This window comes from Dipodomys merriami, unplaced genomic scaffold, assembly GCF_024711535.1.
Source record: "Dipodomys merriami isolate MVZ:Mamm:240054 unplaced genomic scaffold, mDipMer1.0.p SCAF_1, whole genome shotgun sequence".
Lineage (NCBI taxonomy): Eukaryota > Metazoa > Chordata > Mammalia > Rodentia > Heteromyidae > Dipodomys > Dipodomys merriami.
This window is the reverse complement of record NW_027202270.1, coordinates 133,566,090-133,587,906: the sequence shown is the minus strand read 5'-3', so window position 1 is coordinate 133,587,906 and position 21,817 is coordinate 133,566,090. Positions and strand designations below refer to the sequence as shown.

The following is a 21,817-nucleotide window of genomic DNA, read 5'->3' as shown; positions in this document are numbered from 1 at the left end:
TTAGAGTAAGCTTTCATCTGTAAGCTTTCATTTCTAGTTTTCGGCATTTTTTTCATTTTGTTTCCAGTTACTGTAATAAATATTGTTTTATACATTCTAATGTGAATTTGATGTACAATGTTTCATGTTTGAACAGTCAACCATATTGGTATTCATTCTTTTATCATATTTTGAATTAGAAAAGCTCAGTTGAAAGTTATGCTCAGCCAGGTTCTGGTAGAGCCTATATATAACCCTAACTACTAACCCTACTACTCAGGAGGCTAAGATCTGAGGATGGCTATTTGAAGCTAGTTTAGGCAGAAAGGTCTATGAGACTGATTTCCAGTTAACCACCAAAAATCTGGAAGTAGAACTGTGATTCAAGTAGTAAAATGACATCCTTAAGCAGAGAAGCTAAGAGACTGTCAAGCACTTGAATTCAAGCCACAGTACTAGAACAAGAAAAAAAATGTCCATTAATTCTACCAAGGTGTGTGCATTGTTGCTATTTGAATAGAACCCAATAAATCAAAAACAATCATGATTATAGGTCTTAATTTTTTAAGCAAGTATATTTTTCTTCTGTTGTATTCTTCAAAAGTCTGCTTGGGTTCAGAATTGTACTACATAGAGTATTTCTAAAGGAGAATGTGTTGTTTTGGAAATGATGAGCTCTTAAATCTTATTACAGCTCCTATAGCTGTATAAATTTTTTTTCAGAATAGTTGAAGGCTAGTATTGTTATTGTTTCTAGGGTGCTACAGTTCGTAATGAAATGGAATCTGTCATCATTAGTCGGATAGTAAAAGGAGGTGCTGCTGAGAAGAGTGGTCTCTTACATGAAGGAGATGAAGTTCTGGAGATAAATGGCATTGAAATTCGGGGGAAAGATGTCAATGAGGTTTTTGACTTGTTGGTAAGTTGATATAGATAGAAGAATAATTGTTATCTTTCCTCCCCCCTCCCCCCACACTTCATTCGTAGGGCTTGAACTCTGGGCTTGGGTGCTGTCCCTGTGCTCTTCAGCTCAAGGCAAGCGCTCTACCACTTGAACCACAGTACCACTTCCAGTTTTCTGGTGGTTAATTGGAGATAAACGTCTCATGGACTTTTCCTACCCAGGCTGGCTTTGACATATGATCCTCAGATCTCAGCCTCCTGAATAGCTAGGATCACAGTGAGCCACAGGCACCAGCTAATTGTTAACCTTTGTTAAAACTAGTTTTCTTTATTATTAAACTTGAGTAAATCATTTTTAAGCTACTAAGAATACAAGGCAATTTCTATCCCAATTTTTCTGTAATTGTTCCACAACATTTGTTAGTAGAGTTTTATTTGAGAATAGGTACCATTTATATTCTTTTCCTTTAAATTTTACTACTACCAATTATTTTAGTTTGTTTGTTTAATTTGAGACAGGTTCTCCCTATGTATCCCAAGCTGGCCTTAAACCTTTACAGCTACTGCCTCAGCCTCCTAAGGCTTAGAGTATATGTGCCCCTTTTTATACAGAACTTACGAGAACATTTTATTTGCCTCTGAAATGAGTAATTTATTTAATAAATATTTATTGAGTACATACTACTGTGTTCTAGCCACTGGGAAAACCATAAAATGAAATTCATTTCCATAATATTTATGTTATTTTGTTATTATCTACAGTTGATTCTTATTTCCTAATATAAGATATAGTACCGGAAGTGGTGCTGTGGCTCAAGCGGTAGAGCGCTTGTCTTGAGCTGAAGAGTGCAGGGACAGCGCCTAAACCCAGAGTTCAAGCCCCACGACCAACAAAAAAAAAAAAAAGAAAAAAGGAAGTAAGATATAGTACCAGTGCTATGCCTCTTTTATGTCAAATATAACAGCCACTAACTACATGTATACTTACTTTAATTAAATAAGTTTTAAAGTTCAATTCCTTATTTACATCAGCTACAGTTTAAATGTTAAAGAGCAAGTATTACCTAATGGCTACCATATTAAGATGTAGATATAGCCACAATCCTATTATTGTACAAAGTTCTTTGAACATGACTAGTATAGTTAGAAAATAGGTTGAAGTTATCTTTTGAAGGCAGTTTATGGTCATCTTGTACATAAAAACCAAAACATATTCTTAATTACTTAGCATCAGTTATTACAATGTAGGTATCCATTTTGATGTAGAAAGCCTCTTTTTAAAAACTCAACACCAGTTCATTACTTTGGTAGAACAAAGTGATGGCTCATCATTTTTAGCCCATTTTACTGGCTGCTCTTTTAGCTTGATAACTGCTCCCTTCTGTATCAGCACCAGAAATTGTAATGGTCACTGTGTAGGCTCGAGTACCTGAATGAAGCAATCAGTGGTGTACTGGGCAATAATAGTGAACCTAAAAATCAGAAAAGCATATAGTTAAGAATATAGAAAGTATAACAGATAAGGCAACCAGAGATTGAGTCTAGAGAGAAGTTCTGAAATAGTCCATTTCCACAGAAATGGCACAGAAGTGGCTCAAGTGATAGTGTACTAGCCTTGAGGAAAAGCACTCAGGGACAGTGCCCAGCACCTGAGTTCAAGCACCACGACGTGTGATGGGGGGTGGTGGGAGGAGTTGGTAATATATGATAATGTACTGATTTTTATCAATTCAGATTTTAAAAATAACCTAATATTTTTATTGCAGTCTGATATGCATGGTACTTTGACATTTGTTCTGATTCCAAGTCAACAAATTAAGCCTCCACCTGCTAAGGAAACAGTAGTAAGTGATTTTTTTTTTTTTGGTGTTCATTGTCCTGTGACTACTGTGTACTTACCTGTATCAAAATAAATATTTCTTGCTAATATTTCTTTATTAAATATTTCTTGTGCTTAAATAAAAAGGGACAAATTTATTGTTTTTTTGTTTCTGTACTGATCCTGGGTTTTGAATTTGTCAGGTGTTAAGTGCTGTCCCTGAATTTTCTTTTACTTAAGGCTAGCACTGTAACATTGGAGCCACAGTGACAATTTTTTTTCCAAGCAGTTATTGGAGATAAGATTCACATGGGCTTTCCTGCCTGAGATGGCTTTGAACCCTGATCCTCAGTTCTCAGCCTCCTTAGTAGCAAGGACTATAGGCATGAGCCACCAACACCTGACAAATTTATTGGTTTCATATAAGGAAAAATACAATATCAGGGGACTGGGAATGTGGCTTAATGGTAGAGTGCTTGCCTAGCATGCATGAAGCCCTGGGTTCAATTCCTCAGGACCACATAAACAGAAAAAGCCGGAAGTGGCTCTGTGGCTCAAGTGGTAGAGTGCTAGCCTTGAGCAAAAGAAGCTCAGGGACAGTGCTCAGGTCTTGAGTTCAAGCTCCAGAACTGGCAAAAAAGAAAAAAAAGAAGAAAAAACAACAATATAAACATTTCAAGAGCCAGGGTTGACTTAAGTGGTAGATTGCTTGCTCTTAGTTCAAACCCCAGTACTGCCCAAGAAGAAAAATCTTTTTAAAAAAATATGAACCTGTTTAAAATAAAAGTAGGAAATACTTTGGTTTCATGATCTTTCTGATCTTTCCATAATTGAACTTGGTCTTTCACCATAGTTAAAAGTAGGCTTCTTTAAATAAACTCAGTATATAAGAAAAGTTGGCTTTTACAAAGTATGTGAAACTTAATTTAGAGTTCATTGCCCTATAATACACATTTACTCAGCGCTGTTAAAAGGTAAACTTTGGCCAGGAGCCAGTGACTCATGCCTATAATCCTAGCTGCTCAGGAGGATGAGATCTGGGTTGTAGTTCAAAGACATCCCAGACAGGAAAGTCTGTAAGACACTCATCTATTAACCACCAAAAAGCCAGAAGTGGGAATGGCTCAAGTGGTAGAGAACTAGCCTTGAGCACAAAAGCTAGGGTATAGTGCCTGTACTTTTAAGTTTCAAGGCCCTGTAATGACACACAATAAAGTTTATTCCTTTAATGTATAAAATAAGTATTATGTTGACACAAAATGAAAGTAATTTAGAACAGATTTTTTAGCATAAAAATGAAATGACTTATTCTTTGGTGATTAACTTCTACCTTTTGTTATTAAGAATGAAAGACTGATTTAATATGAGAACCAAAGAATGTCTGTTGAGGGTTCATAGTGAACAGTTTTAAGAAATAAGTAGAGGGAGCTGGGAAGGTGGCTCAGTGGTAGAGTGCTTGCCTTGCAAGCATGAGGCCCTGGGTTCGATTCCTCAGCACCACATAAATAGGAAAAGCCGGAAGTGGGCACTGTGCTCAAGTGGTAGAGCGCTAGACTTGAGCTGAAGAGCTGAGGGACAGGGCCCAGGCCCAGAGTTCAGACCCCACAACCGGAAAAAAAAAAAAAAAAGAAAGAACTAGAAAAGAAAATAGCTTTAAGAAGAGCAGGAGTAAAAAAAAAATACTAGGATTACCCAAAGTTGTTCTTAAAAAAAAAGAACAGGAGAAAAATAGTGTCAGGTTGTATTTTTTAAAATACAGCATTTGAGGGCTTTAGGTATAGCTCAAGTGGTAGAATACCTATCTAAAACACAGCATTTGAATAACAATCTTTTGAAAATATGAAGCAATAAGCAATGCTTTTTTCTTCCTTTTTTTTTTTCCCTATCGTCAAACCTAACTGGCTTAAAATGAACTTGTAGTATAAATGCTCTCTCAGTAAAGTTGTTTGCAAAGGCAATAATGATATAAATAATAATTTTGACTGGCACATGCATAATATCTTTGTGCATGTACATAATATCTATTAGTGGTCTGTAGAAATTAAAGTCAACCTAGCTAAGTAGAGTGATTTACAACTTTATTTTTAGCTACCCAGGAGTCAGAGATCAGGAGGATTATGGTTTGAGGACAGCCTAGGTAAAACTTAATAATACCTCATCTCATCCAATATCTGGGTATGGTGGTACCTGACAGTCTACACAGAAAGCATAAATGTGAGGATAGCAATCTAGGCTAGTGTGGTGAGCAAAAACATGAGATCTTAGCCCTCACAATAAAGCAACAAAGGCTGGGAATGTGATTAAAGTGGTAGATTACCTGCCTAGCAAGTGCAACACCCATAACCACCAATTAATAAATAAATAGTAAAATAACTGAATCAAGCTCTTTATTGTACAGGTCATTATTTGACAAAAGCAGCAAAGTTATCTTTCTGAGATTTTTGTGGTGACAGAATTTAATATAGATATACAAACATATATAAATACATATGTAATAGGCATTATCTAAAGCTCCAATAGAATCACGTGCTAAAATACAGTGCCATGTATGACAAGAACAAGCTTATCAGGAGTACTTTGTAAGTTTCTTATGTATCATACATTGGAAACTGTGGCTGCCCTTTCAGTATCAAGACAGAAGTCTAGCACTTTGGTAGTTGACTTCCTGGATAACTGACACACTTGTCCTAGGAAAAATACACAGTTTCTGAAACTATGTTTTCTGTTTTCCATCCTGCACAGAGCCTTCAAAAGGACTGGGTTTCCCAAACTAAAGTGCAAGCTATCCTAAAACTATATTAATCTATTGTGTAATTGAAATAAGGATAGTCTGGATTTGTTTTAGCTGAAAAGAAACTTTTTCATCTAGTGTAATGCTTTAATAAGACAGAACATTGAAGGAGGATCACAGTACTTATTAGTGGTAGAATATACTAAAATTTTTTGATATATTTTTGTATAGATTATATCATATATATCTTGAATGATCATAAATATTAGCAATTGGGATGGGAAGGTGGCTCAGTGGTAGAGCGCTTGCCTTGCATACTTGAGGCCCTGGATTCGATTCCTCAGCACCACATAAGCAGAAAAAAAGCCGGAAGTGGTGCTGTGGCTAAAGTGATAGAGTGCTAGCCTTGAGCTGAAGAGCTGAGGGACAGTGCCCAGGCCCAGAGTTCAGGCCCCACGACCAGACACCCCCCAAAATAAATAAATAAATAAATAAATAAATAAATAAATAAATAAATAAATAAATAAATAAATATTAGCAATTATAATTACCAGGCAACTACAAAGAAGTAAGGAAAAGTTAAGGACTACTGTAGTAAACTCTTTATTTTATTATGAGAGGAATAAGATTAATTTTAATCTTAATTTCTTTCTCATTTGGAAGTTCTGTAATTTTGTAACAGTAAGATTTTTATGACTAAATATTTTATCAGAAAACACATGGGATATTAGATTATCCATCGTTACCATGAACTGTAAGTTCATATGGATTTTGAAAGCCAGTTACTCTCTGAGCTCTTCCCCTCTTAGGTGGGTCAAAAAAATTGTGAAGTTCAACTGGCTGTTCCTTACTAAAGCAGAGATAAAACTGCTTATTCTTATTAAGGCTTTTTCTTCTCACTAACCACTTTATTTTGGTCTTATTATCCTCAGCTTCCTCTCACATATTTAGTAATCTAAGATGGCACTAGGCTCTTCCATTTGTGACTTTGCCTAAAGAATCAGATAAACTAAGAATATTAAGTTTAAAGAAGAAATTAGGTGGGCTGGAGATAAGAGGTCAGTGGTAGAGCATAGCCTAGCATATAGTGTAGCTTTGTAATAGAATGCTTGCAGAAATAAGCTATATTTCTAAAGTGATTTCTGAGACAGACCACTATTACTTCTATAATATATATATGCAATTATGGTAAAGATAAAAAACTTAAGAAGGCTAGGAAGATGGCTCAGTGGTAGAGTGCCTGCCTTGCATGTATGAGGCCCTGGGTTCAATTCCTCAACACCACATAAGCAGAAAAAGCCAGAATGGTGCTGTGGCTCAAGTGGTAAAATGCTAACCTTGAGCTGAAGAGCTGAGGGACAGTGCATAGGCCCAGAGTTCAGGCCCCACGACTGACCAAAAAAAAAAAAAAGACTTAAGCCAGATAACATTTGAATAGAAACTGGACTCAGAATTTTTTAATTCTTAAGCTATTGATTTATTGCTTGGCCTGTTGAACCTAAACTTGGAATTGAGTTTATATGGGGCAGAAACACTCATTTTATGTAGTACTGGATTTCATTACATAAAGGCAGCTTCCTTACAGACTTTTGAAATCCCACTTGTCCAACTTCAATAAATTTAGAAATTAAAGAGGATATTAATTTCTTTGTATCATCTTAGAAGAATTCTTTGCTATATTTTATGGGAGCATATTGTAAGAAATTACATAGGAAGGAAGTGGCGCTGTAGCTCAAGTGGTAGAGCGCTCGCCTTGAGCTGAAGAGCTGAGGGACAGGGCCCGGGCCCAGGCCCAGAGTTCAAGCCCCATGACCGACCAAAAAAAAATAAAAATAAATAGAAATTACATAGGAAATAACATATTTCTGTAAAGTTCTAAATAGTATGGCTTATACTTATTCACATGCAAAAAACATAGTTAGAAAAAATTACATTAACTACTAATATTTCAGAGAAAACATACTTAATGTATAAATGGGAATGGATAATGTCCGGTTATAAGAATTATAGCAGTTTAGGGCAGGCTTGTTTCATGAACATTTAGGAAAAAAGCATCAAGGAAAATTAAGGCACAGTCACACTGAGAGTGGGGTCATAACAACCTCACAGAAACAGGCAAGCACCTGCTTACATGAGAGATGTATGGTTTTAAGTCTATACTTTCTGGTGCAGTGGTTTTGAAATTGCATACATTATTGTGGTGTCACTGGTTTTTTTCAAGTCAGATAGTTCCTATTATATTTCTTCTGTTTCTCAAGTCTTCGAGGCAACTCTGCAACTTGTTAACTGCTTGTCGAGCTTGCTACATTAACAGTGACACAAGTCTGGACATGCTTGTGTGCTTGCAATCAACAGTGAAGACAATAGATGACCACCAAATACTGTTTTTTAACCAAAAATCCAACTTTCAACTCATATCTTTTTACTGATGAAAAAATTATGACATTTGTATTTATGCAAAATATTTTGTGTTGCCATTATCCTTGTGTTTATTTTTTTTAATTCTTCTTATGTTTTAGATCCATGTAAAGGCTCATTTTGACTATGACCCATCAGATGACCCTTATGTGCCATGTCGAGAGTTAGGCCTATCTTTTCAAAAAGGAGATATCCTTCATGTGATCAGTCAAGAAGATCCAAACTGGTGGCAAGCCTATAGGGAGGGAGATGAAGATAATCAGCCTCTAGCTGGGCTTGTTCCAGGTAAAAATAATATAGTAGAATGTACATAGTATTAATAGAACATTTAAGGGGGTAGGGATCTAGGACAATGCTAATACATATACTTAGCATTTACAAGGTCTTGGGATCAATCCTTAGTCCCAATTTTTTTTCTTTAATTTTAAGGTAGAGATCTGAAGATGAAGGTCAGCACTTGAAAGCCTCCTATATTAGAATCTTGATCCTGCAAAGAAAGTCAGGTTTTCCACTTATTTGTGTTATCAGAAACTTAAAAGGTCATTAACACATATACATGCATATAAAACAAAAAGAGGGAAGCAAACAATAAAGGGAATAGATGCAAAGAATGTGTTGAGTGGCAACTGAGAATCAAAATATAATGAATGCCCACATTTTGCTTTAATTAGTAAATAGTATTTTAGGGGTAAAGTTAATGCCTAGAGATGATATGTTTGATTTGAGATAATTTTAAGTAACTGGGACCATTCTCCAATGCGATATATAACTTTCAACATATTCTATACTCAGTGAAACTTTTTAAAAAGTTGCTGGACATTGGTGACTCACACCTGTAATCCTAGGTACTCAGGAGGAGGTTGGTGTTTGAAGCTATCCTGATCAGAAATCCATAAGAGTCTTATCCCCAGTTAGCTATCAAAAGGTCAGAAGTTGAACTGTAGCTCAAGTAGTAGAGTGCTAGCCTTGAGCAAAAAAGCTCAGGGACAGTAGGCCCTGAGGTCAAGCCTCAGAATGGGCACCAAAAAAAAAAAAGTTGAACTATATATTTTCTAGTGTTGATTTATTATTTATCTTTTTATAATAGATGATACAGAGTTCTGGGCTGGAGGTATTTGCTTAGCAAGCATGAGGCCCTGAGTCTAATCTCCATTACCATCACACATACACATACACACACACACACACATACATATACACACACACACACAAGATAGTTAATAGTAAATAAGATTAAACAGGGTTGAAACTTAATACATTGGAAACTTTAGAACATTTGGAGACTTTCATAGAAAAGCAACTATATATAAAGAATTACATAGTTTTTCCTTTTGATTCAAAAGTATTTTTATCCTTTTTCTTAAATATTTTACCCCCATTTTTTTCTGTTATTAAGGGAAAAGCTTTCAGCAGCAAAGAGAAGCCATGAAGCAAACCATAGAAGAAGATAAGGAGCCAGAAAAATCAGGTTAGACCCATATTTAACATTAAGAGGTTTCTTGAGTTTTCACTTGGAGCCATGTTAAATTTGCATGCCAAAATACTAGGTGTATTCATAGAGTGATATAAGAGGTTAAAATATTACCTTTATCATCTGAAGGTGGTAAAGAAAAATTTTAATATTAAAGGGTATTTATAATTGATGAAAAATAAATGCTGAAAAATAGTTCTATGAACAATATAAGTTGTTAATAAATTTAAATTGGTAATTTGAATTCTACAGTTTGAAATATTTAGTTTTAGCCAGGCATTGGTGGCTCATACTTGTAATCCTAGCTACTCAGGAGGCTGAGATCTGAGGATCACAGTTCAAAGCCAGCCCAGGCAGGAAAGTCTGGAAGTAGTGCTGTGGCTCAAGTGGTAGAACACTTGCCTTAAACTGAAGAGCGCAGGGACACGCCCAAGCCCAGAGTTCAAGCCCCATAACCAACCAAAAAAAAAGAAATATGTAGTTTTGCTCAAGGGAAAAAATACAACATTTATAGTTATTTTTGATTACTCAACAGGAAAACTGTGGTGTGCAAAGAAGAATAAAAAGAAGAGGAAAAAAGTTTTATATAATGCCAATAAAAATGATGGTAAGTTTTCATGTATAGCTGGAGTTATATCTGAAAGCTGTCTGAAGGTCTAAATGTGATTCTAAGTAGAAACTAAACTAGTGTTTTCAGGGAGTTTGTTTGTGTTTTTATTCTTTATTTAAATCTACTCGTAATTCAACATATACTTCAGAAAGTAATTAGCTAGAAATTACTTTCTTTTGGACTCCTGTGAAGTGAAAAGTGAATAGTTCATTTACTGTGGCAAACTCATCCCACAGAGCATAGCACTTGTTGTCTGAATCAAGCACACAAAAATGTTTTTGTTTGATCTTGATTTATTGTTAATATTAAAAGATTTTAAGGTAAGTCCTGGTAACATTGAGTTTATATTCTAAAATGACAACCATCTGCTGATCTGATGGCTGCTGTCCCTATTTTTGGAATCTGTGTGTAGTTGGAAAGTCTGTTACTTCCAGTTTTTTTATAAACCCAACCAGATTTTCCAATTTCATTACGTGTGTGTGTGTGTCTGTGTGTGTGTATGTCTGTGTCTGTGTGTCTGTGTCTGTGTGTCTGTGTCTGTGTCTGTGTCTCCACACTAGTATGGAACTTGAACTCAGGGCCTCAAGTTCTTGCTTAGCTTTTTCACTCAAGGCTGTCACTTGAGCCACACCATCTTACCACTTTTTGCTGATTAATTGGAGACAAAAGTTTTCCAAATTTGTCACTCTGGGCTGACTTGAAACTACTGTCCTCAGATCTCAGCCTTCTACTAATAGGTATGAACTATCGGTGCCTAGCTTCATTACCTTTCTTGATTGGTCTTCATGGGCACTTGAATTTGCTAACCATGCTTTGGTTCATAATAGTAGAAATAAGCCAACTAATAGATCAGAGACATTTTTTCTTTTATAATTTCTAAGACATCTCAAGAATATAAAATATTTGCAAACAGTATAAATTTAATGAAGAGTAAGTGTTTATTATTGAAGTATTCTATACCATGCTAACTCTGAAATTCAATCAGTTTTAATCATGCTTTTTCTGAAACTAAGATCTTTTAATGGTAATTGATAGATTATATAATCAAGATTTATTGAATTTTTAGTGTACCCTCTGAAAATTTTATTTAATTGGTCTTTTTTGTTATTTTTATCTTTTTTGTCAGTCGTGGGGCTTGAGTGCTGGGCCTACGTGCTGTCGTTCAACTCTTCAGCTCAAGGCTAGTGCTTTACCACTTGAGCCACAGCACCACTTCTGGCCTTTTCTGTTTATGAGGTACTGAGGAATCAAACCCAGGGCCTCATGCATGCAAGCAAGCACTCTACCACTGAGCCACCTTCCCAGCCCCTTAATGATTTTTTAAATTATTTTTAAGTAGATGTACAAAGGAGTTGCCATTTAACAAAACAGTTTATCAACCCAGTGTACCCTTTTTAATGAATTTTTATTGTTATTGTAAAGTTGGTTACAGAGTGGTTACAGTTATATAAAAATAAAGAGTACATTTCTTTTTCAACAATGTTACGCTGGGCTGGGAAGGTGGCTCAGTGGTAGAGCGCTTGCCTTGCATGCCTGAGGCCCTGGGTTCAATTCCCCAGCACCACATAAGCAAAAAGAAAAAAGCCGGAAGTGGAGCTATGGCTCAAGTGGTAGAGTGCTAGCCTTGAGCTGAAGAGCTGAGGGACAGCGCCCAGGCCCAGAGTTCAGGCCCCACGACCGGACCCAAAAAAAACAAAACAAAACAAAACAAAACAAACCAATGTTACCCTTTCCCTTGCTCTCTCCCAGTTTTTCCCTCCCGCCCCCACCCACAAGTTGTGTAGTTCATTTTCACCACAGTGTCTAGTGTCCACTATTTCTGTGTTCTCCCTGGCCTTCCCAAAGTCATATAAACAACAAAAGAAAAAGAAGACAAAAACAGCAACAAAGGGAAAATAAACCTCTTGTTTCCATTTCAGTAAATATTTTATGTAATCAGAAACACAGTTACTGCACCTTTGTGTTCCTCTCCTAAGTCCTCTGAAACAGACTACATACAGTTTACTGATTCTTAAAGTTACTACACTATAGAAAACTTGGCCCAGTATAACTTGTATTTTTAAGTATTTTAATTATAAAAATTTTACTGTATACCTGTCAACATGGACACAATCACACTATAAAAGTAAATGTGGCTGGGCCCCAATGGCTCATGCCTGTTATCCTAGTTATCCAGGCTGAGATCTGAGGATCTTGGTTCAAAGCCAGCCCAGGCAGGACAGTCCATGAGACTCTTACTCCAATAAACCACTAGAAAACTGGAAGTGGTGCTGTGGCTCAAATGGTAGAGCACTAGCCTTGAGCTGAACAGCTGAGGGACAGCCCATAAGCCCAGAGTTCAAGCCCCACCAGTGACTCAAAAAAAAAAGAAAACTTGGCAAATCTAAAGCCTACAGAATTAAACTAATAAGTCTGAAAATCAAAATGTTATATGTTATAGAGATCTCAGTATAGAGAAAGTAGAAAATTATTGCTATTCATAATGGTGTCATCATTATTATTTTTAGCAACTATCCTTTATAATACTTGCTGTCCTCCATGGCTTCAGTTTCCATAGTAAATATCTTAAATTCAGCTCTAAGGTAATCTGCTTAAATTCTTCTAGCCAACAAAGAAACTAGAAATCAAACAAATGTTTGAACTCTTACTCTGTGTCAGACTTTGTCCTGAGCACTGGCAACATGGAACTTATGTCTGACAGCGTCTGACTGTATAACTGATGACCCTTCTCAGTCAGTTAAAATAATAATAGTGACAACTAGCTGCCTCCTGTGTTCTTACTGCTTGACAGCTCTAGTTTTATCTGGATTATGGGCTTTAGAAATGTTACTCCACCCATCCGTCATACTTCATCTTGAGTCATGACTGTGTTAGCATCCTAAAATAAAACAAATATAAATGCAGAAAGGGTGGACAGCACAAGTATGACTTGTCTTCAAGTTATACAATTATAAAAAAAAGTACTCCAGTACTCTGATAACACTAATTGCAGCTAGTATATGCAAATGTTTGTTCATACCTGCTAATCTGCTAGCCCATCCATATCCAATCCTTAAAACAATCTTCTTATATAGAATCTTTACAAAGGTTACAGTTATTCTCATAAATTAATCTCTGGACCATCACCCTCTTAGTATTTACGGCAAAATATTTTATGTGAGAATCAATATGAAGCAAGATAAATAGTACAAAATTTCTAGGAGGATTATATTGTTTTCTGATTCATTTTCATGGTACTCTGGTAATGATACAATGCCATAAGAAAATGCTCGTGTTTAATACTACTCAGCTAGAACTATAGGTGGGAGTCACAGTTCCTGATTATAAATGAGTAGTATTAAACACGAGCATTTTCTTATGGCATTGTATCATTACCAGGGTACCATGAAAGTGAATCAGAAAACAATATAATCCTCCTAGAAATTTTGTACCATTTATTTTTTCCATCTCAATCAGTAAAAGATGAGTGTGGTAATGTATATTTGTGTGCATACGTGTATGTAAAACCCATACATGACATGTCTATCATGATGCAAAAAGCTACGCATTTTAATGACAATAAACCTTTTCCAATCTATGGGGAATGTCTAGAGGTCTATGAGTATTTCTCTCTCTCTCTCTCTCTCTCTCTCTCTCTCTCTCTCTCTCTCTCTCTCTCTCTCTCTCTCTGTGTGTGTGTGTGTGTGTGTGTGTGTGTGTGTGTGTGTGTGCGTGCACGTGCGCGCCAGTCCTAGGGTTTGAAATCAAGGCCAGAGCACTGTCTCTGAAAGGCTAGCACTCTTACCACTTGAGCCACAGAACCACTTCTGGCTTTTTTGATGCATAATTGGAAATGAGTCTGGCTTTAAACTGCAGTCCTCAGATCTTAGGCTCCTAAGTAGTTAGTCTTACAGGCATGAGTCACTGGTGCTCAGCAGCATTTATATCTTTTTGACATAGCAATAATTCTGTCTGAAGGGATTAAATTTTTCTTTCTCAAAGATTATGACAATGAGGAGATCTTAACTTACGAGGAAATGTCACTTTATCATCAACCAGCAAATAGGAAAAGACCTATCATTTTGATTGGTCCACAGAATTGTGGACAGAATGAATTGCGTCAGAGGCTCATGAACAAAGAAAAGGACCGCTTTGCATCTGCAGTTCCTCGTAAGTGTGTGCTTTTGAATTTACCATCTCAGAACCTAAATGGGGAAATTTTTCTCATTTTATTGAAAAATAATGAAACTTTGAAACAGTGTTACTAATATAAAAGAACTTTTTTTAGCCAAATATTTTGACAATTTTTTGCTAAAGAGCTTTTGAAACAAATTTTTCTTACCAGTGTTTTAGTTCTAGTTTTAATGAGTTTTAGTTTTTGCCCCTTATAATTCCCTATTCCATGGGAGATTAGCTGGTACTTTAAATTGATGCTGAAGACAGAAATTTAGACCTAATCTCTTTCCTAATTTTATAGAACATAACTTTAGGAAAAGATGAATAGCAATGTGTTAAATGCAAGATGAAGTAATTTAAAGCATGAGCATTAAAAGGATTAAAGCAATTAACTTAAATTACAAGTCTTTTTTTTTTTGGCCTGTCCTTGGCCTTGAACTGGGCCTACATACTGTCCCTAAGCTCCTTTCACTCAAGGCTCAGAGTCTACCACCTGAGCTACCACTCTAGCACCTAGCACCACTTGGGTCTTTTTCATTGATTAATTGGAGCTAAGAGTCTCACAAACTTTCCTGCCTGGGCTGACTTTGATCCACAGTCCTTAGATCTCCACCTCCTGAGTAGGTAGCATTACAGTCATGAGCCACCAATGCCCAGCTAATAGACATTTTTTTTTAATGACTCACTCTAGAAATAACAACAGTGTTAAATGCATAGGCCCTTAACACTTCCTCAGCTCATTATTTTATAATCTGTGCTTGAAAAGTTCTTATTAAATGAATTATCACCCCTTACCCACTCTGATTTTCTTTACCTTAGATACAACTCGGAGTAGGCGCGACCATGAAGTAGCTGGTAGAGATTACCACTTTGTTTCACGGCAAGCATTCGAGGCAGATATAGCAGCTGGAAAGTTCATTGAGCATGGTGAATTTGAGAAAAACTTGTATGGAACCAGCATAGATTCTGTACGGCAAGTGATCAACTCTGGCAAAATATGTCTTTTAAGTCTTCGTACACAGGTACAAATTTTTATTTTACAGGGTATGATCTGCAATATAATACAATGAAAACTGTTATGGTTCAAGAATGGCAGGAACATAATTAAATTCTCATACAGTTGTCCCAGTGTAACCTCAAATAGGCTGGACCATGGTGGTTCATGCCTGTAATCCTAACTACTTAGGAGGCTGAGATTGGCAGAATCACAGTGCAAGGCCAGCTCAGATAGAAAAGGTCACAAGATCCTTTCCCAATGAAGAGCTGTACACGGTGGTACATACTATATCCTAACTGTGACAAGAAACCTGAAATAGGTGGATTATGGCCTAGACAGACACAAACCCAGGTAAAGATCAGGAGGATCAGTGCTTCAGATCCATTTTGACAAAAATTTGAAAGATAACATTAAAAGCAACCAGTCAAAAGTTGTATGTGGTGGTAAATGCCTGCCATCCTAGTGATGAAAGAAGTAAAGTAGGAGGATAAGGGTCCAAACCAAACAGGCATAAACAAAAGAACCTATTTGAAAAATAATTAAAGCAAAATAAAAGATAAGTTGTGTAATAGAGTACCTGCCTAGCAAAGGCAAGCCTCTGAATTCAAACCCTAGTATCATACACACACATGTACAAAGGCTAACATAATGTATATTATTTATTTATTGCCAGTCCTGGGGTTTGAACCTCAGGGTCTGGATGCTGTACCTGAGCATCTTTTGCCCAGGGCTAGCACTCTACTACTTGAGCCACAGCTCCATTTCTGGCTTTTTTGGTAATTTATTGGAAATAAGTCATGGATTTTCCTGACCGGGCTGTCTTTGAACCATGATCTTCAGATCTCAGCCTCCTGAGTAGTTAGAATTACAGGCGTGAGCCACCAGTGCCTAGCTAGAACATATATAACATATTCCTACACTGAATGATATAATCTTAAGCATTTGAAGACACTTGTGGATAATGGTTTAAACATTGTATCATTGTACCAGGCACCAGTGTGGCTCACACCTGACTATTCAGAAGGCTATCTGAGGACTGCAGTTCAAAGCCAGTCCAGACAGGAAAGTCCATGAGTCTCCAATCAAACTACCCCCCAAAATGGCTCAAATGGTAGAGTACTAGAAGCTTAGTAATGGTGCCCAGGCCCTTAGTTCAAGCCCTAGGACTGGCAAAAAAAAAAAAAAAAAATTACCCATTTTATTATGTTTATTACTGAGAAGTAATTTAATGATGAAAATTATTTTTAAAGTACTACTATCTTTTCTTTACAGTCTTTGAAGACCCTCCGGAATTCAGATTTGAAACCATACATTATCTTTATTGCACCGCCTTCACAAGAAAGACTTCGAGCATTATTGGCCAAAGAGGGCAAGAATCCAAAGGTGAACTTATATTATTGTACTGTTCTGTTGAAGATAGTGCTTAAAAGCTACATCATCTTTGGTTTTCGAATTGACTATTCTTTCTCTGTCACTTGCCAGAATTTGCCATAGTTTCCATTAGTTAGGCTATGACAGCTTTCAGAGGGCTGCTCTTGTTCCCAAATGTTCTGTGCTGTTAATACCAAATATGTGATAATCTCTAGCCTTCCTTAAAATTGATCTTCACCTAGGCCTGTGACATTTCCAGGCAATGATTTAACTACCCTCCCTTCACCACCACTTCAGTCCCTACGTTCTTAGCAAATCCTTAGACTACCCAATTTTCTCTTTAAATATTCTACATTTTCAATGTGGTAGAGTGCCTTTTTTTAAAAATTTAAACTTTGTTTCTTCCATTTTGGTCTTCTCATGATTTTTTAAAATTGTAGAATCTATATTGGATATGGTTAAGATAGTCCATGTTATACTAAATATTACTAAGAAAGATCACTGATAATATAGTGATTTTCCATTGGAATGATATGTGTGTACAGATGTGTATGTGTGTGTACATATGTGCACAGTACTAGAGCTTGAACTTAGGGCCTAGGCAATATACCTTAGCATTTTTCACTCAAAGCTAGCACTCTACCACTTGAGCTACAACTCCACTTCTGGCTTTTTTGCTGGCTAATTGGAGATAAGAGTCTCACAGACTGTTTAGGCTGGCTTCAAGTCACAATCTTCAGATATGCTTTATTAAGCCAGACATGATTGAGCATTGCTGCCCCAACTACTCAGGAAGCTGAGATAGGAGGATTGAGGGTTCTAGACCAACCTTGGCTAATCTAGTGAGATCCTGTCTCAAAAAAGTTCTTTACATATTGAAAACAGCAAACGAAATTTAAGGTCTTGGGCTGCATATTATCACACAAGTATAGAACATTTTCTTAGAAAAAACATAACCTATTATATTAACCCTTTTCTATAATGTGTATTCTCCCTAACTTTGCACTCTTTGTCAAGGTACTTTGACTCATTACATCAACCAGAAAGGCTGACTCTGTTGTTACATGGTACTTGTCCATAAGGAATTCAAAGTAATAGTCTATGCCCTAGTACCTATAGTCTTGGTAGAATACAACAAAAATATATGAAAATCTAGAGTGATATAAAACAGTGTGTGTTAGCAAGGCCTCAGTGGTTCATGCCTTTAATCCTAGCTACTCAGGAGGCTGAGATCTGAGAATCTCCAGCCCATGCAGGGAAGTCCATGAGACCACCACAAAATCAGAAGTGGAGCTGTGGCTTAAAGTGGTAGAGCACTAGCCTTGAGCAAAAAAGCTCAGGGCCCAGGCTGAGTTCAAGCCCCATGACCGACATAAGATAGATAAAACAGTGTGTGTTAAGTCCCAAATGATTTATAATCTTAAGTCCTGAAGGTGTCAAGGCAAAGGAAAGCACAATGGCCCCAGAAAGGGGTGGAAAGGAACCCCCCTTTTTTTTTTCTTTGTGAGTCATGGGGCTTGAACTCTGGGCCTGGGCAGGAACTCTTCTTGAGGTTCAGTTAGAAATTAAGTGATGGAAGGGCACTCTGGTTGGCCATCCAATTCATTCTGTATTTTGGTAAGGATAGATTCTCTCACATTTTTTATCTTTTCATTGCAGCCTGAAGAATTGAGAGAAATCATTGAGAAGACTAGAGAGATGGAACAGAACAATGGCCACTACTTTGACACAGCAATTGTGAATTCAGATCTTGATAAGGCCTATCAGGAATTGCTTAGGTTAATTAACAAACTTGATACAGAACCTCAGTGGGTGCCATCCACTTGGCTGAGGTGAAGGAAAACATTCTGTAGCATGCATGATTGGACCTGATCTGGAAAAATGCCCAATAGGGAGATGGCTCCATACTTCAGCAAGATTGAGGGTAAGATGGAAGGCAGCAGGATAAGCTGCAGACTTGTTAAAGCCCTTGAGCCTAGAGAGAAAAAGTCCCATTAGGCAATTTGTGTACAACTTTATTCTCTATGTGTGGCTTTTGGGGCTCTTGGTTCATTTGGGAAATTGAAGTGGAAACTTTCAACAAGCATTTCCATTTTATCCTGTTAAAAAACCTTTTGTTTCCACCTACGTAAACTTTTTGGCTTGGTCATCTTTCCATGAAAAATTTGTATATAAATACATAATCTCCACATCTCACAAATATTGACATTATTTAACACTTAAATAACTTCATGAAAACATTTTGGAGGAACAGTGCTTCTGTACACTGAGCAAAACAGTATTTACTTATGAGACTGGTTTAGTCATCAAAAATAATTTCCTAAAAAAGAATAAGAAAAAGTGTCATTCTGGCTTGGTATTATCTTTTAATTCTGGAAAAGATTCCAATAGAAGCTCCTGGCTTTTTAGTTCTAACTTCTTGGATCAGACTACATACATATTTAGCAGCCCTTAATATAGTTAAAAGTATACAAACATTCTGATCTTTTTAAAGATATAATTTTCTGAATTTTAAAATTGTCACAAGTGATTTGATAGCTTTGCTTCCTGTCTCTGATTACAATAGAATGTATTGACGTTTTTATGAATAGCAGGTGTTCATATAAAGTGTGCTATTAACAAAGTTTCTTGATGATGCAAACTTTTTATTTAAATGGAAGGGGATAGCATATTTGACAGTTTTTGCATTTTTATATGTGAGAACAGTATTAGTCTATGACTGTACTGTGTATGCAAGTAACAAACTGGAATTCTGAATATAGCTGCTATATTGTACACTAGTATTTAATAGATCAATAACTGGTCACTGGTAATAATTGTTCAGCTTTAGAGTTAAATTATGTATGTATTAGGGGAATACTATGCTCTGAGATCAGAAGGAAAGCCTTGATTGAAAGTCATTTGATAATTTTAGGAAAAGAACATTGGAAGAAAACACTATTAAACATGTACAAATAGGTTTTATCTTAATATGGATGCAATAGCTTGCTGAATCATAGAATAAATGTTTAAGCTAATGGGATTTTTGTACTGTCTCAATAGCTGTAGCTTTAAAATTCAGTGTAATTGGCATGGAAAGGTAATTTGTAATCTTTTCAAGCCTTTGCAGATAGCGTGATGTGTGACAAATAACCTCAAATGTGAATGCCTTATTTTTTTAAGATGACTTTAGCTACAGCATTTGGTGTTCCCAAAGCTAAACACTGGAATACTCCGATCACTTAATTTAACACAAACACTTGTTAATAAGTAGTTTGTGTCGTAGGTATGACTTTTTCCTCTTCAACATAATTTTATTTGAACAAATGTAGACAGTTTGAGTTGGCCTTTTTCTTTCTGATTTTGCATGGCCTTTTTAGTTGGCTGGGGAAGTGTGTTTTTTGTTTGTCAGTTATGAGGCTTGAACTCAGCCTGGGCGCTGTCCCTGAGCTCTTCAGCTTAAGGCTAGTGCTCTGCCATTTTGAGCCACAGCACCACTTCAGTTTTCTGGTGGTTATTTGGAGATGAGTCTCACAAGACTTTCCTGCCTACAGTGGCTTTTAACCGCAATCCTCAGATCTCAGCCTCCAGCGTGAGCCACCAGCGCCTGACTGGGGAGTCTGTTTTATATGGAAATATTTTCAAGATATTCCTTAAGAAAGGAACACTCCTGGGTTGATGGAAATAATGCTGTATTTACTGTCTCCTCATGCACTCCAGTCTATAGCAAGAAAAATGTAAAGGTCACATTCATTTTCAGCACTGAAAACCAGGAATATACTTAGCACTTAATCTCAGTTTTCTCTCTTCAGTAATGAAAGATAGTGTAAGGTCAACAATGGGGCATGTGATCTGTGTATTGATTGAAAATACTTTGCCCGGTATGATGGCACATGCTTATAATCCAAGCACCAGAATGTTGAGGCAAAATTCCAAGTTCAAGGCCAGCCTTGAACAAGACCATCTCAAGAATGAAAGAAAAAGAAAATACTGATAGGTTGAGTGGCTGTTGTGCTGAGAGCAGGGCCATGTACCATCAAGACTCAGATACATGGCTTTCATAGGAAGATTCGGTACCATGGCAGATGTATTTTTAGAAATTCTAAGGTGACAAGATACTTTCAGGGTCAGTGAGGTCCTATAATTTTCTCCTTCCTAGAATGTGTCCTAGAGATATGAATGTATTGATACTCAACATAGTCCTTAAGTCAAGTGAAAACTGAGTTGTGCTGACTTCCTCAAAAGAATGTGGGAAAAGACTTGGTATGCATTTAGTTGTACAGGTACTCTGGCCAGTTCCATTTCCTGTTTCTGTGGATCTGATGTGAAACACAGTATGGGGCAGGTTATAACCACTTGCAGGGATGATACCATGGCTAATGAAATGCTCATGAGAAATCCAAACAAGGAAATACTTCATTTTCTAAATTTTCAGAAGTCAGAACAAATGAAAGGACATTATTAGTATTTAGACTTAACACAGATTCACTTTCTATGAAAATGTAATGTCTGGACTTTTTTTCCTTTCCTTATGGCACCTAAGGAGGATGTATTGATAAGGAATATTTGAATGTAACTTTGTGAATGTGTATGGAAAATATAAACCAGGGATTTAGCCTTAATAAAGGTAACTTTTCTGAAATCTGTTGTTAATCCCCCTTTTTACTCATATCCTATATCTGCACTCTGTTGAGATGTCATACTGCACACTGTATTATAAAATAAAGTGAAATTATGTTTAAAATTTTAAAACCTGAGTACTTCCTCTTGCTGTATCTGCTGCCATTCAGATTTCCACACTGTCCTCTTCTAAGTTTGCCGCAAGCAACACCATGGAATTCTGGTTGGAGCACAAATTATCTTTCCTTGTTGACTATGAGGAGTGTTCTCTGTTAGCAGACGTGTAGGTAGATGTTTCCTTATTGACATGGACAAGGCACTAAGGGCTGTCAGCATAAAGCTTGGGGGTGGAGAGGCATTCTGTAAGGCAGATTTATCTTAAGTATAGCCAGTGTCTTGAGCACACTTGAGGATAGCACCTGAGTTGTTATTTGATATACTTCATCCCATTTTTTTCTCCAGGCCCTTCTGAATCTCCCAAAAGACACAGTTATATACCAACATGAAGGTATGTGTATATACCTCTAACCTACCCGTTTTCTATCCCTGGACCAGACCATGTCAATGCCACCCAACACTCATTATCAATTATCGTTTTTTGTTTCTTTTTAACAAATTCTAAACATGACATCGCCTTAAGTTTTGTAGGCAATTAAAAACCAATAAATACCAGAGCTCTGTTGAAGCCACATGATTCACTGATATAAGCTAAATGTTTGCTTTAGTAAAAAAGTAAATAATATAGGTCCTACCCCTACCTTTTA

At 36.6% G+C, this 21,817-nt stretch overlaps 1 protein-coding gene across 2 annotated transcripts in view; it reads left to right on the top strand.

Moving 5' to 3' along the window:
- Pals1 (protein associated with LIN7 1, MAGUK p55 family member) overlaps nucleotides 1-21,185 on the top strand; it is an 85,904-nt gene extending 64,719 nt beyond the window's left edge. For both annotated transcript variants that reach the window (XM_070031695.1, XM_070031685.1), the window contains exons 6-14: nucleotides 737-898; nucleotides 2,649-2,726; nucleotides 7,952-8,135; nucleotides 9,247-9,318; nucleotides 9,857-9,928; nucleotides 13,913-14,080; nucleotides 14,906-15,108; nucleotides 16,356-16,466; nucleotides 18,114-21,185. In XM_070031695.1, coding sequence (XP_069887796.1) covers nucleotides 737-898; nucleotides 2,649-2,726; nucleotides 7,952-8,135; nucleotides 9,247-9,318; nucleotides 9,857-9,928; nucleotides 13,913-14,080; nucleotides 14,906-15,108; nucleotides 16,356-16,466; nucleotides 18,114-18,290 — 1,227 coding nt within the window. In that variant the 3' untranslated portion in view covers nucleotides 18,291-21,185. The remainder of the gene's footprint in view (nucleotides 1-736; nucleotides 899-2,648; nucleotides 2,727-7,951; nucleotides 8,136-9,246; nucleotides 9,319-9,856; nucleotides 9,929-13,912; nucleotides 14,081-14,905; nucleotides 15,109-16,355; nucleotides 16,467-18,113) is intronic.
- The last annotated feature ends 632 nt before the right edge of the window (nucleotides 21,186-21,817 follow it).